General features: G+C 40.8%; 1 protein-coding gene and 2 pseudogenes across 1 annotated transcript; 1 reads left to right on the plus strand and 2 right to left on the minus strand.

Annotated features, from left to right (window-relative positions):
• Window positions 1-85: 85 nt before the first annotated feature.
• Window positions 86-1068, minus strand: LOC130550178 (uncharacterized; annotated as a pseudogene).
• Window positions 1069-2099: 1031 nt separating this feature from the next.
• Window positions 2100-5683, minus strand: LOC130550174 (uncharacterized; annotated as a pseudogene).
• Window positions 5684-6645: 962 nt separating this feature from the next.
• On the plus strand, window positions 6646-14078 carry LOC130550182 (uncharacterized). The gene is made up of 3 exons (XM_057327587.1): window positions 6646-7637; window positions 7729-7822; window positions 13815-14078. The coding sequence occupies exon 1, from the start codon at window positions 6919-6921 to the stop codon at window positions 7633-7635; it is 717 nt and encodes a 238-aa protein (XP_057183570.1). The 5' UTR covers window positions 6646-6918; the 3' UTR covers window positions 7636-7637; window positions 7729-7822; window positions 13815-14078.
• The last annotated feature ends 6624 nt before the right edge of the window (window positions 14079-20702 follow it).

Consider the following 20702-nt stretch of genomic DNA (forward strand, 5'->3'; position numbering starts at 1 on the left):
ATAAAGTTTCAAATATACATTAAGATGGTGTTAGCAAGCATACAGAGAACATTTAGAAAAGCAATACAGAAGTAGAGAAAAAAAATTATATAGCTAAGTGCTCATGGAAGAGGTGGGTCTTCAGCTGCTTTTTGAATTGTGAGATTGATCCAGCTGTCCTGATGGAAATAGGAAGATCGTTCCACCAGCAGCGAACAGTGAATGAAAAGGTCCTTGAGATAGATTTCTTCATGCCTCTCTGTGAAGGTACAACGAGGTGCCGTCATTTACTGACCACAGACCTCTGGAGGGGGGTGCTGTGTTAGTGGCAGTTCTATAAGCAAGCACCAGTGCCTTGAACTTAATGCGAGCTGCGACTGGGAGCCAGTGCAGAGAGATGAGCAGAGGTGTGACATGGGCTCATTGAAGACCAGGCGTGCAGCTGCATTTTGGATCATTTGCAGAGGTTTGAAAGCACAGGCTGGGAGACCGGCCAGAAGAGCATTACAGTAATACAGTCTAGAAGTGACAAGAGCCTGGATGAGAAGCTGTGCTGCATGCTCTGCTAGGAACGGTCTGATCTTCCTGATGTTGTACAATGCAAACCTGCATGACTGTGTTGTTTTAGCAACGTGATCCTTAAAAGTCAGTTGATCATCCATGGTTACCCCAAGATTCCTGACTGAAGTCAATGGGGTTATCTTTGATAGACCAAGCTGGATGGTAAGCTGGTTCTGCTCAGATGGAGTGGCTGGAAAGATGAGAAGCTCAGTCTTGGCCAGGTTGAGCTGTAGGTGATGGTCGTTCATCCATGCAGAGATGTCAGCCAGGCAGTCGGAGATTCGTGTGGCTACCGTGGAGTCATCTGGATGAAACGAGAGGTGAAGTTGAGTGTCATCAGCATAACAATGGTAAGAGAAACCATCTATGCAACCATCTATACATCTTTCAAGTTAGAATAACCCTGACCAAATCTAATATTTGCTGACATGTATTAATGCAATATTTCTTGAGTAGGAGTGTGATGGTGCTCTATATCAGCATGGCTGTGGTTAGGTTACAATCACAGCTGCTGATATAGAGCACCATCACACAATTACGAGAGCGATATTAAGCAAGAAGGTACAAGAGGCAGTGCTTTATTGTGAATAAATCACGGCTGAAGGGCGTTGTTAGGCATGATGTGAAGCGGAGTGCAGCCTCATGTACCTTATTGCTTACTTGTTATACCTGTTATAGTATAGCAGCAACTTTTCAAAACTGCAGGGGTTAAAGGAGTCATGGGATTAAAATCTGTTTTGAAGTTTCAGAAAACGTGAAAAATGACAACGCAGTAACTTTGTTTTGGTGAGGCTTCCTTTGCAAGAATTCAGGAAATATCATTTAGCTAAACCATTGCCATGGCAGTACTGTGTGTTGTGTTACACGGGACAGAAGGGGGGTGGGGTTGCTGTAACTCATTATCATTTAAAGAGACATGCACCAAAACGGGTTGCTGGAGCATAGCTGTTTTTGACGAGGCAAGAAGGGTTTTGTTTACACAGCCATTGAGTGTTTTTAAGCAAAATATGTTCCAGACATTTCATGAAGACCCTAATAAATCATACCAACTTGTTGAAAGTGCTCGTCTGAGGAGACCTTTAAGTTGACTCAGAGGAGCAATCTGGCTCTCTAATGCGTTTTCCTAATTTAAATTTTCAATTTAAGGTCAAATCGTTAAATTAGACTGCTTTCAAATGATAATGCGTTTCTAATGCTTTTGTCATGTCCATCGTCTCCGTAAACCGTAGTCTTTTTTTACAATTTTATCTATTGCGCTTTACAATTCACTGTTGCAAGAGCTTTACATGCATATTAATAATATAATATAGATGAGAAAAAGATAAAATAAATACAATGTAATATGGTATTAATGCAAGTGTTTCTCTATTTACATTTACATTAATTCATTGGCAGATGCTTTATCCAAAGCGACTTACAATTGTGGAAAACAGGCAACAAAAGTAAAGCAATATTCACGATAAGTGCCAGTAATATAAAGTTTCAAATATACATTAAGATGGTGTTAGCAAGCATACAGAGAACATTTAGAAAAGCAATACAGAAGTAGAGAAAAAAAATTATATAGCTAAGTGCTCATGGAAGAGGTGGGTCTTCAGCTGCTTTTTGAATTGTGAGATTGATCCAGCTGTCCTGATGGAAATAGGAAGATCGTTCCACCAGCAGCGAACAGTGAATGAAAAGGTCCTTGAGATAGATTTCTTCATGCCTCTCTGTGAAGGTACAACGAGGTGCCGTCATTTACTGACCACAGACCTCTGGAGGGGGGTGCTGTGTTAGTGGCAGTTCTATAAGCAAGCACCAGTGCCTTGAACTTAATGCGAGCTGCGACTGGGAGCCAGTGCAGAGAGATGAGCAGAGGTGTGACATGGGCTCATTGAAGACCAGGCGTGCAGCTGCATTTTGGATCATTTGCAGAGGTTTGAAAGCACAGGCTGGGAGACCGGCCAGAAGAGCATTACAGTAATACAGTCTAGAAGTGACAAGAGCCTGGATGAGAAGCTGTGCTGCATGCTCTGCTAGGAACGGTCTGATCTTCCTGATGTTGTACAATGCAAACCTGCATGACTGTGTTGTTTTAGCAACGTGANTCCTTAAAAGTCAGTTGATCATCCATGGTTACCCCAAGATTCCTGACTGAAGTCAATGGGGTTATCTTTGATAGACCAAGCTGGATGGTAAGCTGGTTCTGCTCAGATGGAGTGGCTGGAAAGATGAGAAGCTCAGTCTTGGCCAGGTTGAGCTGTAGGTGATGGTCGTTCATCCATGCAGAGATGTCAGCCAGGCAGTCGGAGATTCGTGTGGCTACCGTGGAGTCATCTGGATGAAACGAGAGGTGAAGTTGAGTGTCATCAGCATAACAATGGTAAGAGAAACCATCTATGCAACCATCTATACATCTTTCAAGTTAGAATAACCCTGACCAAATCTAATATTTGCTGACATGTATTAATGCAATATTTCTTGAGTAGGAGTGTGATGGTGCTCTATATCAGCATGGCTGTGGTTAGGTTACAATCACAGCTGCTGATATAGAGCACCATCACACAATTACGAGAGCGATATTAAGCAAGAAGGTACAAGAGGCAGTGCTTTATTGTGAATAAATCACGGCTGAAGGGCGTTGTTAGGCATGATGCGAAGCGGAGTGCAGCCTCATGTACCTTACTGCTTACTTGTTATACCTGTTATAGTATAGCAGCAACTTTTCAAAACTGCAGGGGTTAAAGGAGTCATGGGATTAAAATCTGTTTTGAAGTTTCAGAAAACGTGAAAAATGACAACGCAGTAACTTTGTTTTGGTGAGGCTTCCTTTGCAAGCGTGTGAGAAATTGAGCCCATCAGATTTTGCTCCCCTTCTGACGTAGGAAGGGGCTCTTATTATAATATCACCACCCACGTTACCACCCACAGTGCTGCCGCCATTGTTGTTTTCACATGCGACAGCGGTGAATTGTTCTAACGTTCTCCCGATGACCATCTGCTCATCATACCCTGGACATTTAAGTAATACTAATAAATTCAGTTTTAACCTGAGCATATAATTTCACTAATGAGAAAGTCTTTCCTTGTGACTTGGTTGACAGATTCGTTTTATACTGCCCAGCGATGCCATGTGTGCAGAGGTAGGAGGTGTGTACATTAGATATTGATATTTTTTTCCATTTTTCCACTGATATTTTTTCTTTTGAGTGGTGGAGTTTGCTGTATTTTTATTTAATAGTTTGTTTACCTTTCATTTATAACTCTACATTTAAAAATGGCTACAATTTTGTTTTTGAAGAAAAGACTTGTTTTTTACATTAGAGTTTATTTTTGCTGTCTGATCCAGACAAAAAATAATAATTTTGTTACGTCTTAGGCTTTTTTATTATTTTGCATGAATAATTCAGTTTGCTGCTTTGATTCAATTGTCTTATTTTCATATTCCATCTTTTTCAATTTTTATTATTTGTTTTTTAGACATATTTGGTGGTGTCACAGCGGATTGCATGCGTGCGCTTGAGCGCTTAATTTATATTTTAAAGGCTCATGGTTTTGTATATCGCTGTAGTATAGACTACATAAAACATCTTTCTCATTCATGAAGGTATGTTCATTGCTAATAAAGCAATAATACCCAAGAACAAAAAAACTGTTGTTTAATGGTAATTTATTGATAACAAATAATTATTAAAGCAATATAGTTCTTCAGAAATGATTCAGCATACTAGTTGCCAAGTAACAAAACCACACAAGCTGCGCAGTAATACTGATAATCATTAATTACCCATCATACATTGTGATACAGCCTGGTTCGTTGGTCCGTTGGGTCTGATTGCTTTCACACTTCTAGCGAACCCCTTCAGAGTTCGTTTGCAATCGGGCCGAGACCACCTCATTCAGGCCGTCTCGGAGCGATTGTTTTGGGGCGGATCCTAGTGCGATTGCCATGTGTATATGCCTTAACAAACCTAACCCAGGGATAAAACTCACCAGGTTCCGAAACAAACCCTTAGGTGTGAAAATGCCCTAAAACTTATTCTGGTTTATTAGGTAAAATTCAAATTAAGTGCATAGTTTAATTTTAATTGGTTAAAATTCAAATTTAGTTATAGTTCAAATTTAATTTAAATTAGTTTACAAACAGTTTACAAAACCGTGCTCTCGGTTTTTAAAACAGTCCCCTCAGTTTTTGAAATTTGTACCCACAAATTCATAATTTGTGCCCACGCTTTCGCAATCCGTTCGCACAGTTTTGCAAACTGTAGCCTACTCGCGGAATTGAAGCCTCTGTCAACAGAACAAGCTCCTACAGGAACATTAACGAATATTGTATACTGTTTTATTTTAGATTAAATTATAAATGTGTTTACTTTACACATGCATGCGTGGCACGGATAAAGCACGCTTTCATTGCTGTGTTTCACTGGCATAAAGTTGGTTTGACATTAAACGTTCGATATTCAATGTTCCATATTCGTGAATTTAGGGACCGTCTCTAAAGTTACATACATATTATAATACATGTTTCCAACTTCAATGGCATTTAAAGGGAATGACTTTTACCCACAAGACTAACTGTACAGTGTTCATGTGTGTGTCAGATAGAATGCACACCTTTTAGATTATTGATATGCATTATGCACATTTTAATGTGTATGTAACTTTAGAGATGGTCCCTAAATTCACGAATATGGAAAGTTTAATGTCAAACCAACATTATGCCAGTGAAACGCGGCAATGAACGCATGCTTTATATGCGCCACGCGCTTGTGTGTAAACACATTAAGACAACTTATAATATAATCTAAAATAAAACAGTATATGTAGCGAGGAAGGCGGGACGAGAGCCGTGGGGCAACGAGGCGGTGGTGCTGGAGCGTGTGCCCGGACGGGACGAAGACCTCGCGGTGTGCCCCTGGGTCCAAGGTGGGGTGGTTGGGAGTCAGCCCCGTTGGCCGTGGGCCGGAGCCTGCTACCGTCCACCATGAAGGGGAGGAGCAGGGGGTGGAGGACTTGCTGCCGGCTGCCCTCAGCCGGAGGAGCCATCGCCGGCCGCCAGGGGGCGGAGGAGGATCGAGTCGTCCACCGAGCGTCCAGTACCACCGCATGGCAACGCGAGGAAGAGCGTCTCGGCTGGCTGAGGACCGAGGGACAGCATGTCGGGGAACCGGACCAAAAAAATTTTTTTTCTCTGTTTCCTCTCTCCCCTCTCTCGCCCCATCGCTCCTGGTGCTTCCATCTCCGTTCTCTCGTCTCGTCTGTCCATACCCCCAGGCGCTGGGGCCGTCGAGACTGACCCCGAGGGGGAGTAAGCACAGTCTCGTGGGTACCCCCCGGCCTGTGAGGGGCGATGGGGGCATGTGACGAGGGAGGCGTGACGAGAGCCGTGAGGCAGGGAGGCGGGGCCTGTGGCGTGAGTGATAGTGGGAATCAGCTGCGCGCACACCGTTCCCCGCATGTCTCACAGAGGAGATTGGAAGCATAAAAGGACGAGCGACAGGAGTGTACGGCGAGAGAGGACCGGGCCCGGACATATATTAAGTTTTGTTTATGTTTGTGTGGCCGGCAGTCTACCTGGAGGTGGCTTCAGGCCTTTTTACTTCCAGATTATTGTTTGTTTATTTTGATTAAAGTTTATTGTGAATGTTCGCCGGTTCCCGCCTCCTTCCTTCCCTTTTATTGAGCTTTTGTTACATTGGTGCCGAAACCCGGGAGGAAGGAGGGACATGCTGTCGAAGAGCCCTCACTGCCGTGCTGAAGAGTTCGGGCAGCGCGGACGAGGGACGTCCGCCAGCAGCTGCCTGAGGCAGTGGTGCTGGAGCGAGTATGCATTGGATGGGATGGAGAGCTCACTGCCGTGCTCCTGAGTCAAGGTGGGGTCCGAGAGGGAGCGGAGGAGTCGTCGCCGTTGCCCGTGGGCCAGAGCCTGCTGCCGTCCGCTGTGAAGGGGAGGAGCAGGAGACGGGAGACATCACCAGCCGCCAGGGGGCGGAGGCGGGGGGGGGAGTAAGCACAGTCTCGGTTGTACCCCCTACCTGTGAGGTGCGATGGAGGTATGTAGCGAGGAAGTCGGGACGAGAGCCGTGGGGCAACGAGGCGGGGCCGGTGGCATGAGTGATGGTGGGAATCAGCTGTGCGCACACCGGTCCCGCATGACTCACGGAGGAGATCGGGAGCATAAGAGGACGAGCGACAGGACTAGTGACGAGAGAGGACCGGGCCCGGACATGTGTTAAGTTTGTATTTATGTTCTTGTGGCCGGCAGTCGCCGGTAAATAAATTAGTTTTATACGATCATTCGCTATTAGCCCTCATTCTGTTAGCATCACCAGCCTTTACGTACTGAATATTGCCCTTACTGCTTAACTCACTGTTCTCATTATTACATCACTAATGGCTAATGTTTCAGACTTGTGTGTACCTCTGAGTGCAGATGAGGAAACATTCTTCGCACTTCAGTCGGAACTGGAGGTTGTAGAGAAGCAGATCCAGGATCTATTAGATAAGCAGACACGGCTGCGAGAACGTAAAACGGCGCTGGAAACATCCCGGGCTGACGCTTGCAAAGCCGCGGTAAGTTTTCGACGTGATTGTAATACTGCTACCATTTCTACTCTGCATGTTTCTCTGCACAGATCTCAGGTTTCGAGAACACGACGAGCTGAAATGTACTTCACCCCTGCACTGGCACATGCACGGCGAAAGGCGCAAGCTAGGACCGAAGCGATGACCTCTCCCCCACCGGTCTTCGAGATCCCTACCAGGAACCGCTTTGCCGCCCTCTGCGAGATGGAATGCAATGCTGTGGTGATCGGAGACTCAATCGTCCGGAACGTGCGCGCTTCCTTCACTCAAGGTAAGGTGCGCACTCACTGTTTTCCTGGTGCTCTGGATGTTCTGGATGTCTCTGCGCAGGTAACCGCGATCCTGAAGGATAACGCTAATGTCGGAGCTGTCGCGCTGCACGCGGGGATGAACGATGTCAGGATCCTGCAGTCGGAGATCCTGAAGAGGGACTTTAGGAGTCTGATCGATATGGTACGCAACGCATCGCCCACGGCAAGGATCATCATATCAGGACCGCTTCCTACCTACCGACGAGGAAATTAAAAGTTCAGTAGACTATTTACGCTTAATCAATGGTTAATGTCATGGTGTATTGAACAGAAGCTGCTCTTTGTAAATAATTTTGATCGGGTACAGGCCGTCGGGGCGGAAAAGCCTAGGTCGCTCCCAGAACATCGGAGCGGAACTTCTGTCTGACAACATCACAAAGACGCTACGCACCATTTGACTAGTAAGTAAGTACAAACTTTAACCATAGTCTGTGTTCCTCTCACTCAACTGTTAAAAATGTTACTGCTTACAAATGCATAGAGACTGTGTCTGTCTCCCGAATAATACAACTTAATAATAATTTAGTTAAAAGTCAGAGAAAAAACCTTATCGTGATTAAACCTGAAGACAATATAATTAATGAGCAAAACCAACTCATAAAGTTCGGGCTACTTAATATTAGATCACTAAATTCAAAGGCAGTTATTGTAAATGAAATGATCACAGACAACAGTTTTGATATACTCTGCCTTACCGAAACCTGGCTTAAACCAAATGATTATTTCGGTATAAATGAGTGTACACCACCAAGCTACGGTTATCAGTGTTGCCAGATCTCGCGAGGCAAATCAGCAACCAAGCCTGTGAAAACAAGCCCAAAACAAGCAACTTTTTCTACGGACCCCCCTAGGTTCTGGACAATGACCACAAGAGGGAGTTAAACCACCTTTTAACATTATTTAACATTAGAAAACTGATGGGATATCAAATACCCTACTGATGTACCAAGTGCATTATATAGGCTACACAGTAAACCTCTGATTATTAAAATTTGCACACACAAATAAATATCCTGAATTCATAAATTCATTATTTATTATTGCAGGGACTGCAGAATATCCCATTTTTAAATAACTATAACCCAGAAACAGGATCAATTATTGACAATCTTAGTGTGCAGCAATAAAGTGGCTCCTGCTCTGATAAACAAATGACTGAGTTAGAAAAGACTTAAATAAACTAAACTGGTTTAAAAACCATTCCAGTCAAAACCATTTGAACACGTGAGGATGAGGCTTGGTCTAAAACATTTTTCTTAAGACTCATAAGCTTATTTGTCTCGCGAGATCTGGCAACACTGCTCATAACCCTTTGGCCTCATATATATAAAGAATAACACCACCATTATCTTTCAAGTTGCTTCAGGTACTAAGGTGCAAATTAAACATATATGTGACCCTGGATCACAAAACCAGTCTTAAGTAGCACGGGAACATTTTTAGTAAAAGACAAAAATACATTGTGTGGGTCAAAATTATCGATTTTTCTTTTATGCCAAAAATCATTAGGATATTAAGTAAAGATCATGTTCCATGAAGATATTTTGTAAATTTCCTGCCTTAAATATATAAAAACTTTATTTTTGTGAGTGGATGGTCTGCCACAGTGCCCCTGATTAACAACTTCAAAGGCAATTTTCTCAATATTTTGATTTTTTTTGCGCTCTCAGATTCCAGAGTTTTAAACGGTTGCATCTCAGCCAGATATTGTCCTATTCTAACAACTCATATATCTATAGAAAGTTTATTTATTCAGCTTTCAGATTATGTAAAAATCTCAATTTCGAAAAATTGACCCATAAGACTGGTTTTGTTGTCCATGGTCACATTTAACAACATAACAATTTGTCTGAACTGAACCTATGAAAATATCTTAAATATCCTGAAACATTTAACATGTTTTAGTTCTACATCCAGACGTTCTTGATGGCCCACATTCAAACAAGAACATAACAAAACCATATAAATAAGAAAAACAAACATTACAAAAACTTGTGTGAAATGAGAATGTAACTATCCATGTAACTTGTCCCGGGCATTTGTTCTTCAAAAACTCTCCTACAGTCCACCGTAAATCTGCTCTGCCTCTGATTGGCTAGTACTCGTTGCCATCTGGGTCAGAGCCAATTAGAAGCAGGATGTGGGTGGGAAAAAACACTGCTGTCTCCTGTGTGTATGGGGAAAGGGGAGGGACAGAGGGAACAGGCAAGACAAACACCTACGTTTATAACATAAAAGTTAGAAATTATCTGCTTGACAACTTATTATGGAGCTGGGAACAAGCCCAAATTAGCAACTACACTTAAAAAACAAGCCCAAAAAAAACGCGACCCGCGACTACCAATATTTGTAAGCGACTTTACAGAAAAACAAGCCCAAAGTTGCTTATAAGCGGACTTGGCAACACTGACGGTTATATGCATGAGCCACGCCCGGTTGGTCGAGGTGGTGGTGTCGCAACAATCTTTAGAGACTTTCTTACCGTAACTCGGAGAACAGAGCATAAATTTAAAGCATTTTAAGTGCTTGCGTTGAACATCCAAACAAAAGTAAAAAAACATTGCTTTCTCTTAAATTGGCTACTGTGTATAGACCCCCTGGGCCCTACACTAATTTTCTGAAAGAGTTTGCGGACTTCTTATCGGACCTATTGATTAACGTTGATAAAGTACTGATTGTCGTTACTCTTTTGGAGTAACACAACACATCAAAAGACCCACTCATCGACTTAATCATACACTAGACTTGATTATATCTCACGGAGCCGATCTAACCAATATCGATATTATACCTCAAAGCGACGATGTCACCGATCACCATCTTATAACATGTACACTGCGTACTGCAGAAATCAGACGTATAACTCGTTATCGACAGGGTAGAACAATCACCTCGACTACTAAAGATAGTCGACTCGCTATTTTGGGAGACAATATCTTCATTTATCACAGACTTTTTGGATTAACAACTTTACAGATCGTGAACATTGAAGGAAAGCTACGTTACACACTGCAATACCGGCAATTTTAGGATATGGAGGTAATGGGCACATTAAAAATAACACCTTACACTACATGAATCCACTCATCACCTTTTCATACCGTGCAATATGATTTAATTTAATGCCATTATATGACAATTTGTACTTGTAAATTATTCTCCAGGGGAACGGTTCAAGTTTACAACTGGTCTCGGGTTAAGCATCATACAAAGGAAATATGGAATCGGCTTGCTGGGCTAATCAGGCTTGCATTCTTGGATTGCAAATTTCCTTGGACAAAAGTGTTATTATTAACTATCAAAATACATTTCACCTGTGAAATCGGTCTGTTTCCATATTAGCAGGTGATATTCTTCAGCTTTGTTTCATTAAATAATCCACAGAGATTCTGTAAAATGTATTTTTTAGAGTATGCTTCTTTGCAAAATAGGAATGTTCTTACAGTTTCCATTTCTAATTATGTTTACTTTAATCTGGCAGTCAAAGTTCCATCAAATGAACTGATTAATGTATGCAGGTTTTTTGTTTGAGCTTGTAAAACCATTTTGTTTTTCATTCCCAGTGAAAAGAANAGAATGCAAGCCTGATTAGCCCAGCAAGCCGATTCCATATTTCCTTTGTATGATGCTTAACCCGAGACCAGTTGTAAACTTGAACCGTTCCCCTGGAGAATAATTTACAAGTACAAATTGTCATATAATGGCATTAAATTAAATCATATTGCACGGTATGAAAAGGTGATGAGTGGATTCATGTAGTGTAAGGTGTTATTTTTAATGTGCCCATTACCTCCATATCCTAAAATTGCCGGTATTGCAGTGTGTAACGTAGCTTTCCTTCAATGTTCACGATCTGTAAAGTTGTTAATCCAAAAAGTCTGTGATAAATGAAGATATTGTCTCCCAAAATAGCGAGTCGACTATCTTTAGTAGTCGAGGTGATTGTTCTACCCTGTCGATAACGAGTTATACGTCTGATTTCTGCAGTACGCAGTGTACATGTTATAAGATGGTGATCGGTGACATCGTCGCTTTGAGGTATAATATCGATATTGGTTAGATCGGCTCCGTGAGATATAATCAAGTCTAGTGTATGATTAAGTCGATGAGTGGGTCTTATGATGTGTTGTGTTACTCCAAAAGAGTAACGACAATCAGTACTTTATCAACGTTAATCAATAGGTCCGATAAGAAGTCCGCAAACTCTTTCAGAAAATTAGTGTAGGGCCCAGGGGGTCTATACACAGTAGCCAATTTAAGAGAAAGCAATGTTTTTTTACTTTTGTTTGGATGTTCAACGCAAGCACTTAAAATGCTTTAAATTTATGCTCTGTTCTCCGAGTTACGGTAAGAAAGTCTCTAAAGATTGTTGCGACACCACCACCTCGACCAACCGGGCGTGGCTCATGCATATAACCGTCAGTGTTGCCAAGTCCGCTTATAAGCAACTTTGGGCTTGTTTTTCTGTAAAGTCGCTTACAAATATTGGTAGTCGCGGGTCGCGTTTTTTTTGGGCTTGTTTTTTAAGTGTAGTTGCTAATTTGGGCTTGTTCCCAGCTCCATAATAAGTTGTCAAGCAGATAATTTCTAACTTTTATGTTATAAACGTAGGTGTTTGTCTTGCCTGTTCCCTCTGTCCCTCCCCTTTCCCCATACACACAGGAGACAGCAGTGTTTTTTCCCACCCACATCCTGCTTCTAATTGGCTCTGACCCAGATGGCAACGAGTACTAGCCAATCAGAGGCAGAGCAGATTTACGGTGGACTGTAGGAGAGTTTTTGAAGAACAAATGCCCGGGACAAGTTACATGGATAGTTACATTCTCATTTCACACAAGTTTTTGTAATGTTTGTTTTTCTTATTTATATGGTTTTGTTATGTTCTTGTTTGAATGTGGGCCATCAAGAACGTCTGGATGTAGAACTAAAACATGTTAAATGTTTCAGGATATTTAAGATATTTTCATAGGTTCAGTTCAGACAAATTGTTATGTTGTTAAATGTGACCATGGACAACAAAACCAGTCTTATGGGTCAATTTTTCGAAATTGAGATTTTTACATAATCTGAAAGCTGAATAAATAAACTTTCTATAGATATATGAGTTGTTAGAATAGGACAATATCTGGCTGAGATGCAACCGTTTAAAACTCTGGAATCTGAGAGCGCAAAAAAAATCAAAATATTGAGAAAATTGCCTTTGAAGTTGTTAATCAGGGGCACTGTGGCAGACCATCCACTCACAAAAATAAAGTTTTTATATATTTAAGGCAGGAAATTTACAAAATATCTTCATGGAATGATTAAGACCCACTCATCGACTTAATCATACACTAGACTTGATTATATCTCACGGAGCCGATCTAACCAATATCGATATTATACCTCAAAGCGACGATGTCACCGATCACCATCTTATAACATGTACACTGCGTACTGCAGAAATCAGACGTATAACTCGTTATCGACAGGGTAGAACAATCACCTCGACTACTAAAGATAGTCGACTCGCTATTTTGGGAGACAATATCTTCATTTATCACAGACTTTTTGGATTAACAACTTTACAGATCGTGAACATTGAAGGAAAGCTACGTTACACACTGCAATACCGGCAATTTTAGGATATGGAGGTAATGGGCACATTAAAAATAACACCTTACACTACATGAATCCACTCATCACCTTTTCATACCGTGCAATAGGATTTAATTTAATGCCATTATATGACAATTTGTACTTGTAAATTATTCTCCAGGGGAACGGTTCAAGTTTACAACTGGTCTCGGGTTAAGCATCATACAAAGGAAATATGGAATCGGCTTGCTGGGCTAATCAGGCTTGCATTCTTGGATTGCAAATTTCCTTGGACAAAAGTGTTATTATTAACTATCAAAATACATTTCACCTGTGAAATCGGTCTGTTTCCATATTAGCAGGTGATATTCTTCAGCTTTGTTTCATTAAATAATCCACAGAGATTCTGTAAAATGTATTTTTTAGAGTATGCTTCTTTGCAAAATAGGAATGTTCTTACAGTTTCCATTTCTAATTATGTTTACTTTAATCTGGCAGTCAAAGTTCCATCAAATGAACTGATTAATGTATGCAGGTTTTTTGTTTGAGCTTGTAAAACCATTTTGTTTTTCATTCCCAGTGAAAAGAATACAGAAATGTGGGCTGCAATATGTTCCTGTTTTGTTAGATTCCATTAGTCTGAGTCTCTGCGAAGTTTCATGAATGTAATCCTTTAAATGATTATATCCAAGATCCATTTAAGTCCATTTCTGCTATAAAATGCGCATGCCCGACATTTAGCATTATGTTTTTCCATTTATTGTTTTAGCTTCTTAATATAATGTGTAAATAAGTTGTATGTGTCTTTCCGTAAAGGTTCTCAGCTAAGTAACTCTCAACCACTGACCTTGAATTCTGTGGAGGGAGCAAAACCTGGATCTGTCGCGGGTTCTGTAAGATTGCCTGATTCTCAAACCCTCCCTGAAGCAGGCCTGGTCACATATACTGTTGTAGGGGGCACGGACCGTGACGGCACTTTCGTAGTCGACCGCTTGACAGTTGAGTGATACCTGTCACGTGAGCTTGACTTCGAAAAGGCTACGTGGTACACCCTTCAGGTCGAGGTGGACGACTTCTCCATGCCCCTTCTTAAATGTCATTTCGTTACATTAATAATTGAAGTCCAAGATGGCAACGATCACGCTCCACAGTTTCCTGAAGACCCTATCACCATAGTCATCCTTGAAAACATGGGGCCTGGGTTGTCTGTTTACACCTTACACGCTGTTGATAAAGACAGAAATGGTCCTAACAGCGAAATCCGCTATTCCATCCTGCAACATTTGCCGAACAGCTCAGATCTTCTGTTTTTGGATCCAGTTACAGGGGTGCTGTCTTTAGGCATGATGTTGGACCATGAGAGATCTTCGTTTCTTTTAGTTGTTCAAGCGACTGATTCAGCTCCTGATGTGAGTCAGCGGCGACATGGGACAGTCACCGTCTGCATCGTTGTCACCGATGTGAATGACAACAGGCCTGTTTTCATCTCACCGTCTGTGGTGACTGTGATGGAGGACCAACCTGTAAGCTTTGTCATGGTCTATGTCATGGCTGTAGATGCAGACCAAGTTGAGAACGGACGGGTGTCGCATCCTAGCCAGAGTGGCAACACCGGAGGGAAGTTCAGCCTTAACCTTGATACAGGTAAGCCTGAATGACATATCTGTTTGGTTACTGACATGTATACAGATTTGGAACAATTTGAGGGTGAGCAAATGATGACAGAATTTAAATTTTTGGGTGAACTATCCCTTTAAAACAAAATGGCCATCAGTATGTGCTCAACCTTTCTTTGCTGACAATATTTGCGTATTAGAGTAATACAGTGTTGCCAAATCAATTTAAAGGAACAATGCAAATAATAATAAAAACAAGGCTTGAAATGCAGAAACTGAGAAAATTAATAGTGGAAATCAGTCAGTTTCACAAACCGTCAAAGATGTAAACAAAAGAAGAGTCAAAGAAAAAAACAGGCATTCTCAGACCTGCCAACCTGTACGCATTTTGCGTAGCAGGTACGCATTTTGACCTCAAAGTACGCTGGTACGATTTGTCACTCTAAACTACGCAAAAACCTGATGACGCCTCTGCTGCGTGCAGTACTCAAAACAAGCAACAGAAAAAAGAAGAATATGTCCAATCATAGCACTGAGTTCTTCCCCCAAATAGAAAGCGGCGATGATTGATACGTCCTATGGCCTATCAATCAATAACAAGAGTCAGCAAATCGGCAGAACCACAAAATCCCGCGTGATCCCCTTCCACCCACATGTTCTGACGCATTGTTTTAAACGAAGAGTCGAGACGTCTTCTGAGCTCTAAGGTAAACGGATCGGGTGGATGTGGAAAGTTGAAATATTGAATTAGCTTAATCCTATGCAGTCGATGATCTCGTGGGCTCATTTGATAACGTGCACTTGCCCGCAAGATGCGCTAACATTATTTCTGATTTATAAATGAGTGCTCACAAAAAGTTACCATGGTTTTACCAAGTACCATAGGGGCCGATTGCGCTGGTGGATTCTCACACTCAATAACGTGCACTTATATCTGCGAGAGAGCATCAAGTTTTGGTCACAAAAACGGCGTGCCGGCACCGTTCTCTTTCAGTAAAGGGAATCCGCCTGACAGCGGAGTGGATTGAATGCGCTCTGCAAAATCGAGCTCTCGATAATTGTCAATAAAGTAAAACGTCATATGCAAACTTTTGAGATTACTTATTTATTCACGTTTATAATTATTAAAGTAGATTATGGCAGGCTGGCAAAAAATGTAAGTGCATGTGTGCAGCATAGAAAGTTACCAAGAGGTGTTTGTTTGTTTGTGCGTGTGTGTGTGCATGACTTGCAGCAAAACATGACATCAGATGAGGACACAGACAGGGAGGGAGAAAGCAGCAGACCACCTAAAAAAAAGAAACGAGCCCATGCCCCACAGCAGTTCCTAAAAGTGTATCAGGAGCAATGGCCATGTCTCCGCCCATCAAAACTGCTGAATCATGCATTTTGCACATTGTGCAACTATGATATTGATGTCAGCCATCAGGGAGCCTCAGGTAAAATTGTGGCTTTAGGAAGGCCTATATTTTTAATTAAACAGAACACATTTGTGATTCTGCCCATTTCAGGATGTGTGTATATTATTAATTCTTTTCCCACCAGCATTTTTTGATAAAGTTGCCAGCTGGCATAAATCATTTGTGATAATCACAATAAGTAGGCTTCAGGTACACCCCGTAATATTTTCTTTATTTAATAAATGTTCATATATTCAATGAGAAAACATTCCCTTTGCTAATGCCCAGAAACCGGCTGTGTGTATTGCCGGACCTCAGATTTACCCAATACCTGTAATGACCCCACAAGTAGGTACTGTGTCATGTTTGAAACTTTTGTAGTGAAATATTTGTAATCTTAACTAATATTTGTTATACAGGCATTTTATTATATGTCAATATATATTTTTAGTTCTGTAGGACCATAGGAAATGGTGGTCCTCATTATGTAGTTTTTCAGACAGGTGACCCCCACATTGCATAAAAACAAGTATGTGTGTGTCTGTGTGTGTGTGTGTGTGTGTGTGTGTGTGTGTGTGTGTGTGTGCGTACTTGTCTGTGTACGTACGTGTGTGTGTGTGTGTGTGTGTGTGTCGTGCGATCCGTGTTGGTGTGTGTCTCTATGTCAGTGTGTTGTACGTGTGTATTTGTGTGTGTGGAGTGTTTTGTGTGTGGGTGTGTCTGTCTTCTGTGTTTTCAACCTTTTCTTGTTTTGCAGGTACAACTTTGAATTATTTTGCTTGTAGTCAATGTGTCTCATGTAGCAGCTGCTTTGTAACAATGAAAATTGTAAAAGCGCTATATAAATAAAGTTGAGTTGAGTTGAGTTGCGTTCCTGTCCACATATGCCTTTATTCGATCTTTGATTCTTTACAACTTATTGTGACATAAGCATTGAATGATATGTTAGCTCTTCTTATTCAAAGGTAAATTGGATGCACCATGCCATTACTTTTTGTCAGATTCACGCTCTTCATGTATATTTCATCTTTTCATGTTATCTTACATTTTAGGGTGAAAAGTTTCATATATATTTATATATATATATATATTATTTTTCTAAGGCACTTCTGGGCAAATTACCTTCTTATATTTCTAATCTTTTCTGTACACAAATAGTTATTGCACCAGATCTCAATCGTATTTACACTTAAAAGTTCCAAAAGTGTCCTCAGAATTTGGTAAATGTGCTTTTTCATTCTATGCCCCTTGGGCATGGAATGATTTGCAAAGTGTACTTAAATTGGAGTCCTTACCATCGTTATGCACTTTTAAATGTATTTTGTATTCTTTTTGTATGTTGTAAAAGATTCCTGTAAGTGTTTTTCTTGAGTTACTTGTTATTAGTTTTTGGTACTGAGTATTATGTGTCTTTGTTTTGTGTGAAACTTTGTGTGCTGCTGTCTTGACCAGGTCTCCCTGGAAGAGGAAACTGTGAAGTCTCAATAGGATTTTGTATCCTGGTTAAATAAAATTAAATTTAAAAAATGTAACGCTGTCACTTTTGTCCTCCTAAACTAGCCAAACAAAAAAATCTTTAACAAATGAAATAATTTTATAACAATGCAAAAACTATAATACTGTAATAATAAAAGTTAATATTTAAATAAAGTAATAGGTAATTTTGTATTAACAGACAGTCATGGTTTTTTGAGTCTGGTGGCAGAATCATGACAGACCCACATGTTAAGTGTGAGAAAGACATGGCATTGTTTAGATATTGGCATGCCATGTGCTTTCTCGTGTCTCGTCTTTGGCCCCGCACCTCTCGTTCCTCGTATAGCTTTCCTCCTGTGTCTCATTACCCACACCTGCCCATTGTTATCCTCCTTTGTTAGTCTCCCTATATATTGCCCTTGTGTCCTCTGTCTTGTGCTGAATCATTTTGTGCCAACACTAGGTGAGAGTCTGTCTGTCCTGGATACCTTGTTGGATTACTTACCTTGGAAACCTGTACTGTATGTTCATTCCCTGTCATTGGTTTGTCTCATGTGTTGTTAATGTAAAGTCTAGTTTTTGGTTTTCTTTTATGCCCCATCGTGGGAAGTATTTTTTTCAGTTTTTGTTAGTACAGTCGTGTCTTGCTTGCCCCATCGTGGGTCTTTGCTTTGTTTTTGATTTAATAAATCTTGTGTTAACCCCTTCACTACTGCTGCCTACAATTGGGTTCTTCCCTCACAAACGTCACCGTTTATTTTAGATATATTTTGAATAATGTAGAAAAAGCAAACATCATTCTTCCCAAGATCTTTGTGTTTATCAGGACAAAGACATCTACACAGGTTTAAAACGACTTGAGTGAGTAAATGACAACATTCTGTTTTTTTAAGACTCTTTAACATGCTCTGTGGATTCCTGCATTTTAACAGCGACCGTGTTGGACAGCATGTTACTGAGGAATTCTGGGAAGGGGACAGTGTGCAGTAGGATGGACAGCAGTGGCAGCACCGCACCTGTGATTTCAGAGGACATGTTATCGTGTCACTGTTACAATCAATGTCCTGAAGACTCCATCAAGAACACCTGCAGGTACAACACAGCACCACACACACACGTGTGGATCTTCGGTCTGAGCAATCATAAGGCAACATCTCTTTCATCACTTCCTGCAAACTCATCAAGATCCATGGCCCTCATAAAATCAACTCGGTCGCCTCTAATCCATTTACTTCGCACACACCAGACTACGACACAAACCTCTGCACTCTACACGGTAACACCAACGCTCATGCACCCACACTCACCACACACACACACACACACACACACACACACACCTTTCTACGAGGACCAACGGCATTCAGGGTTTACCTTTAGCAGATCGCACAAAACACTACTATATAAGCAAAACGCTCAACTTATTTTCAGGGCCCTTATTTTGTGCAGTCAGCTGTTTGGTTCACCCGTCACGGCCATCAGCTTCCTGCCCTTTTGCCTGGATCACATCCAGGGGGGTATTATTAGATGTATTATATCGGTATGAGCAGACTTCGTTCAGGTGTGTTTCAACACTCCTTCTCTACAACAGTTCTTTACAATCTCCTCCCACTGAATGTAAGGTCACTCCCACTGGGCAGAGTCTAAATTTCGAATCCTGTCAGTTGATTCAGGTGCCAGTCTTTTCTTTCTTCTGTTAGATTCTTTTCTATCCCCTTCTGCATCAGTGTATGTCGCCTCCTCCCAAAAGTGATTATTAATTCCCTTAGTCTCAGACAGCACTTTTGCTATGGTCTGTATTCTAGCCTGAAAAGCTATGCTTCTCTCATAAGCGAGGCCTGGCCCCTCTTCAGCCATGCAAATGGTAACTCAGTGAACTGAAACAAAATAAAGCAAAAGTTACTAATGGGGAAGAAAGTATCAATCATAAAACCTAAAAATGAATCTATGATCATTAAAAAATCAATAATGGGACAGAAGCTTCAAAATCATGGGTCTTAATCGATCTTCTATTATTAATTATGAAAAAGAAAAATCTCAAAACTTCAAACTTAAAAGTCAATAACTCAATAAACTGAAATAAAACAATAAAATAAGTTACTATTGGGGAAGGGAAGTCTCAAAACATGAAACTGAAAAAAGTAATCTATAAAAATCAATGCTAAGGAAGAAAAGTCTTAAAACAATAAACTAAAAAATTATTTATAATTAAAACCAATAAAGAAAAAGTTTCAAAATATGAACTTAAAACTACTCTTATGATTAAAAAGAAAAAATCAGCTATCGTATCCTTTATAAGCCAATATGCTTAGAGAAAAAAGTCTTAGTATTCATTGACTTAAGAGTACATGCATCATATTGTGACCATGGGTGATTTTTCCTATGTTGGCTCTCACACAGCCTTTCAGCCGTGATCGTCCCTAATCTATCACCATCTTTTTCTGGGTGTTTGTCCTATGTGAGCTCTCGCAAAGCAATGCCCTGGTCGTCCCATATACACCCTATATATATTTTTTTTACTTTGGTCACAATGTTTCAACATGCAATATAAGTTTTTTGAATATTTTCCATACTGCAATCTTTTATTCAATGCAAAAAACACTCAAAAAATTCTCATAACAGTATTAAAACTCATTTTTTAGGATACATACTGTATTAAAAAAAAAATCTTCCATCATTCCTCTGCTTCCTTCATGGATGGTTACATCCCACACACACACTTTCTGTCAATGTGGCCAACAATTCCCTCCCTTACACTCTCAAGTTTTACACAGAACACTACAGAGTCACAGACAGAACAGATATCTAATTTTACTCACACGCAGCTCTTCTGCGTGACAAATACATGTCCCTTCAATATGGACAATAAATAAACTGTCTTCTCAAAACAGACAGGTGCCCTCTCCAAGCAGGTCACTCAATAACTTAACTGCCTTCTCCAATAACAGGCAGGTGCCTTCTCCAAGCAGGCAGGCCTTCTCTTAGCAGGCCACTCAATATCATCAATTATCAGCCTTCTCCAAGCAGGCTATTCAATAACTTAACTGCCTTCTCCAATAACAGGCAGGTGCCTTCTCCAAGCAGGCAGTGTGCACTTCTTCTGAAATAAATGTCTAGACACTATAACGTTATCATTCATTCATTCACATTCATTCCTTACTTTGAGACCCGGGACCCTCCTGCAATTTTTTTAGGGTGTGGGCCAGAAAAAG

The sequence above is a fragment of the Triplophysa rosa genome, unplaced genomic scaffold, assembly GCF_024868665.1.
Source record: "Triplophysa rosa unplaced genomic scaffold, Trosa_1v2 scaffold251_ERROPOS137759, whole genome shotgun sequence".
NCBI lineage: Eukaryota > Metazoa > Chordata > Actinopteri > Cypriniformes > Nemacheilidae > Triplophysa > Triplophysa rosa.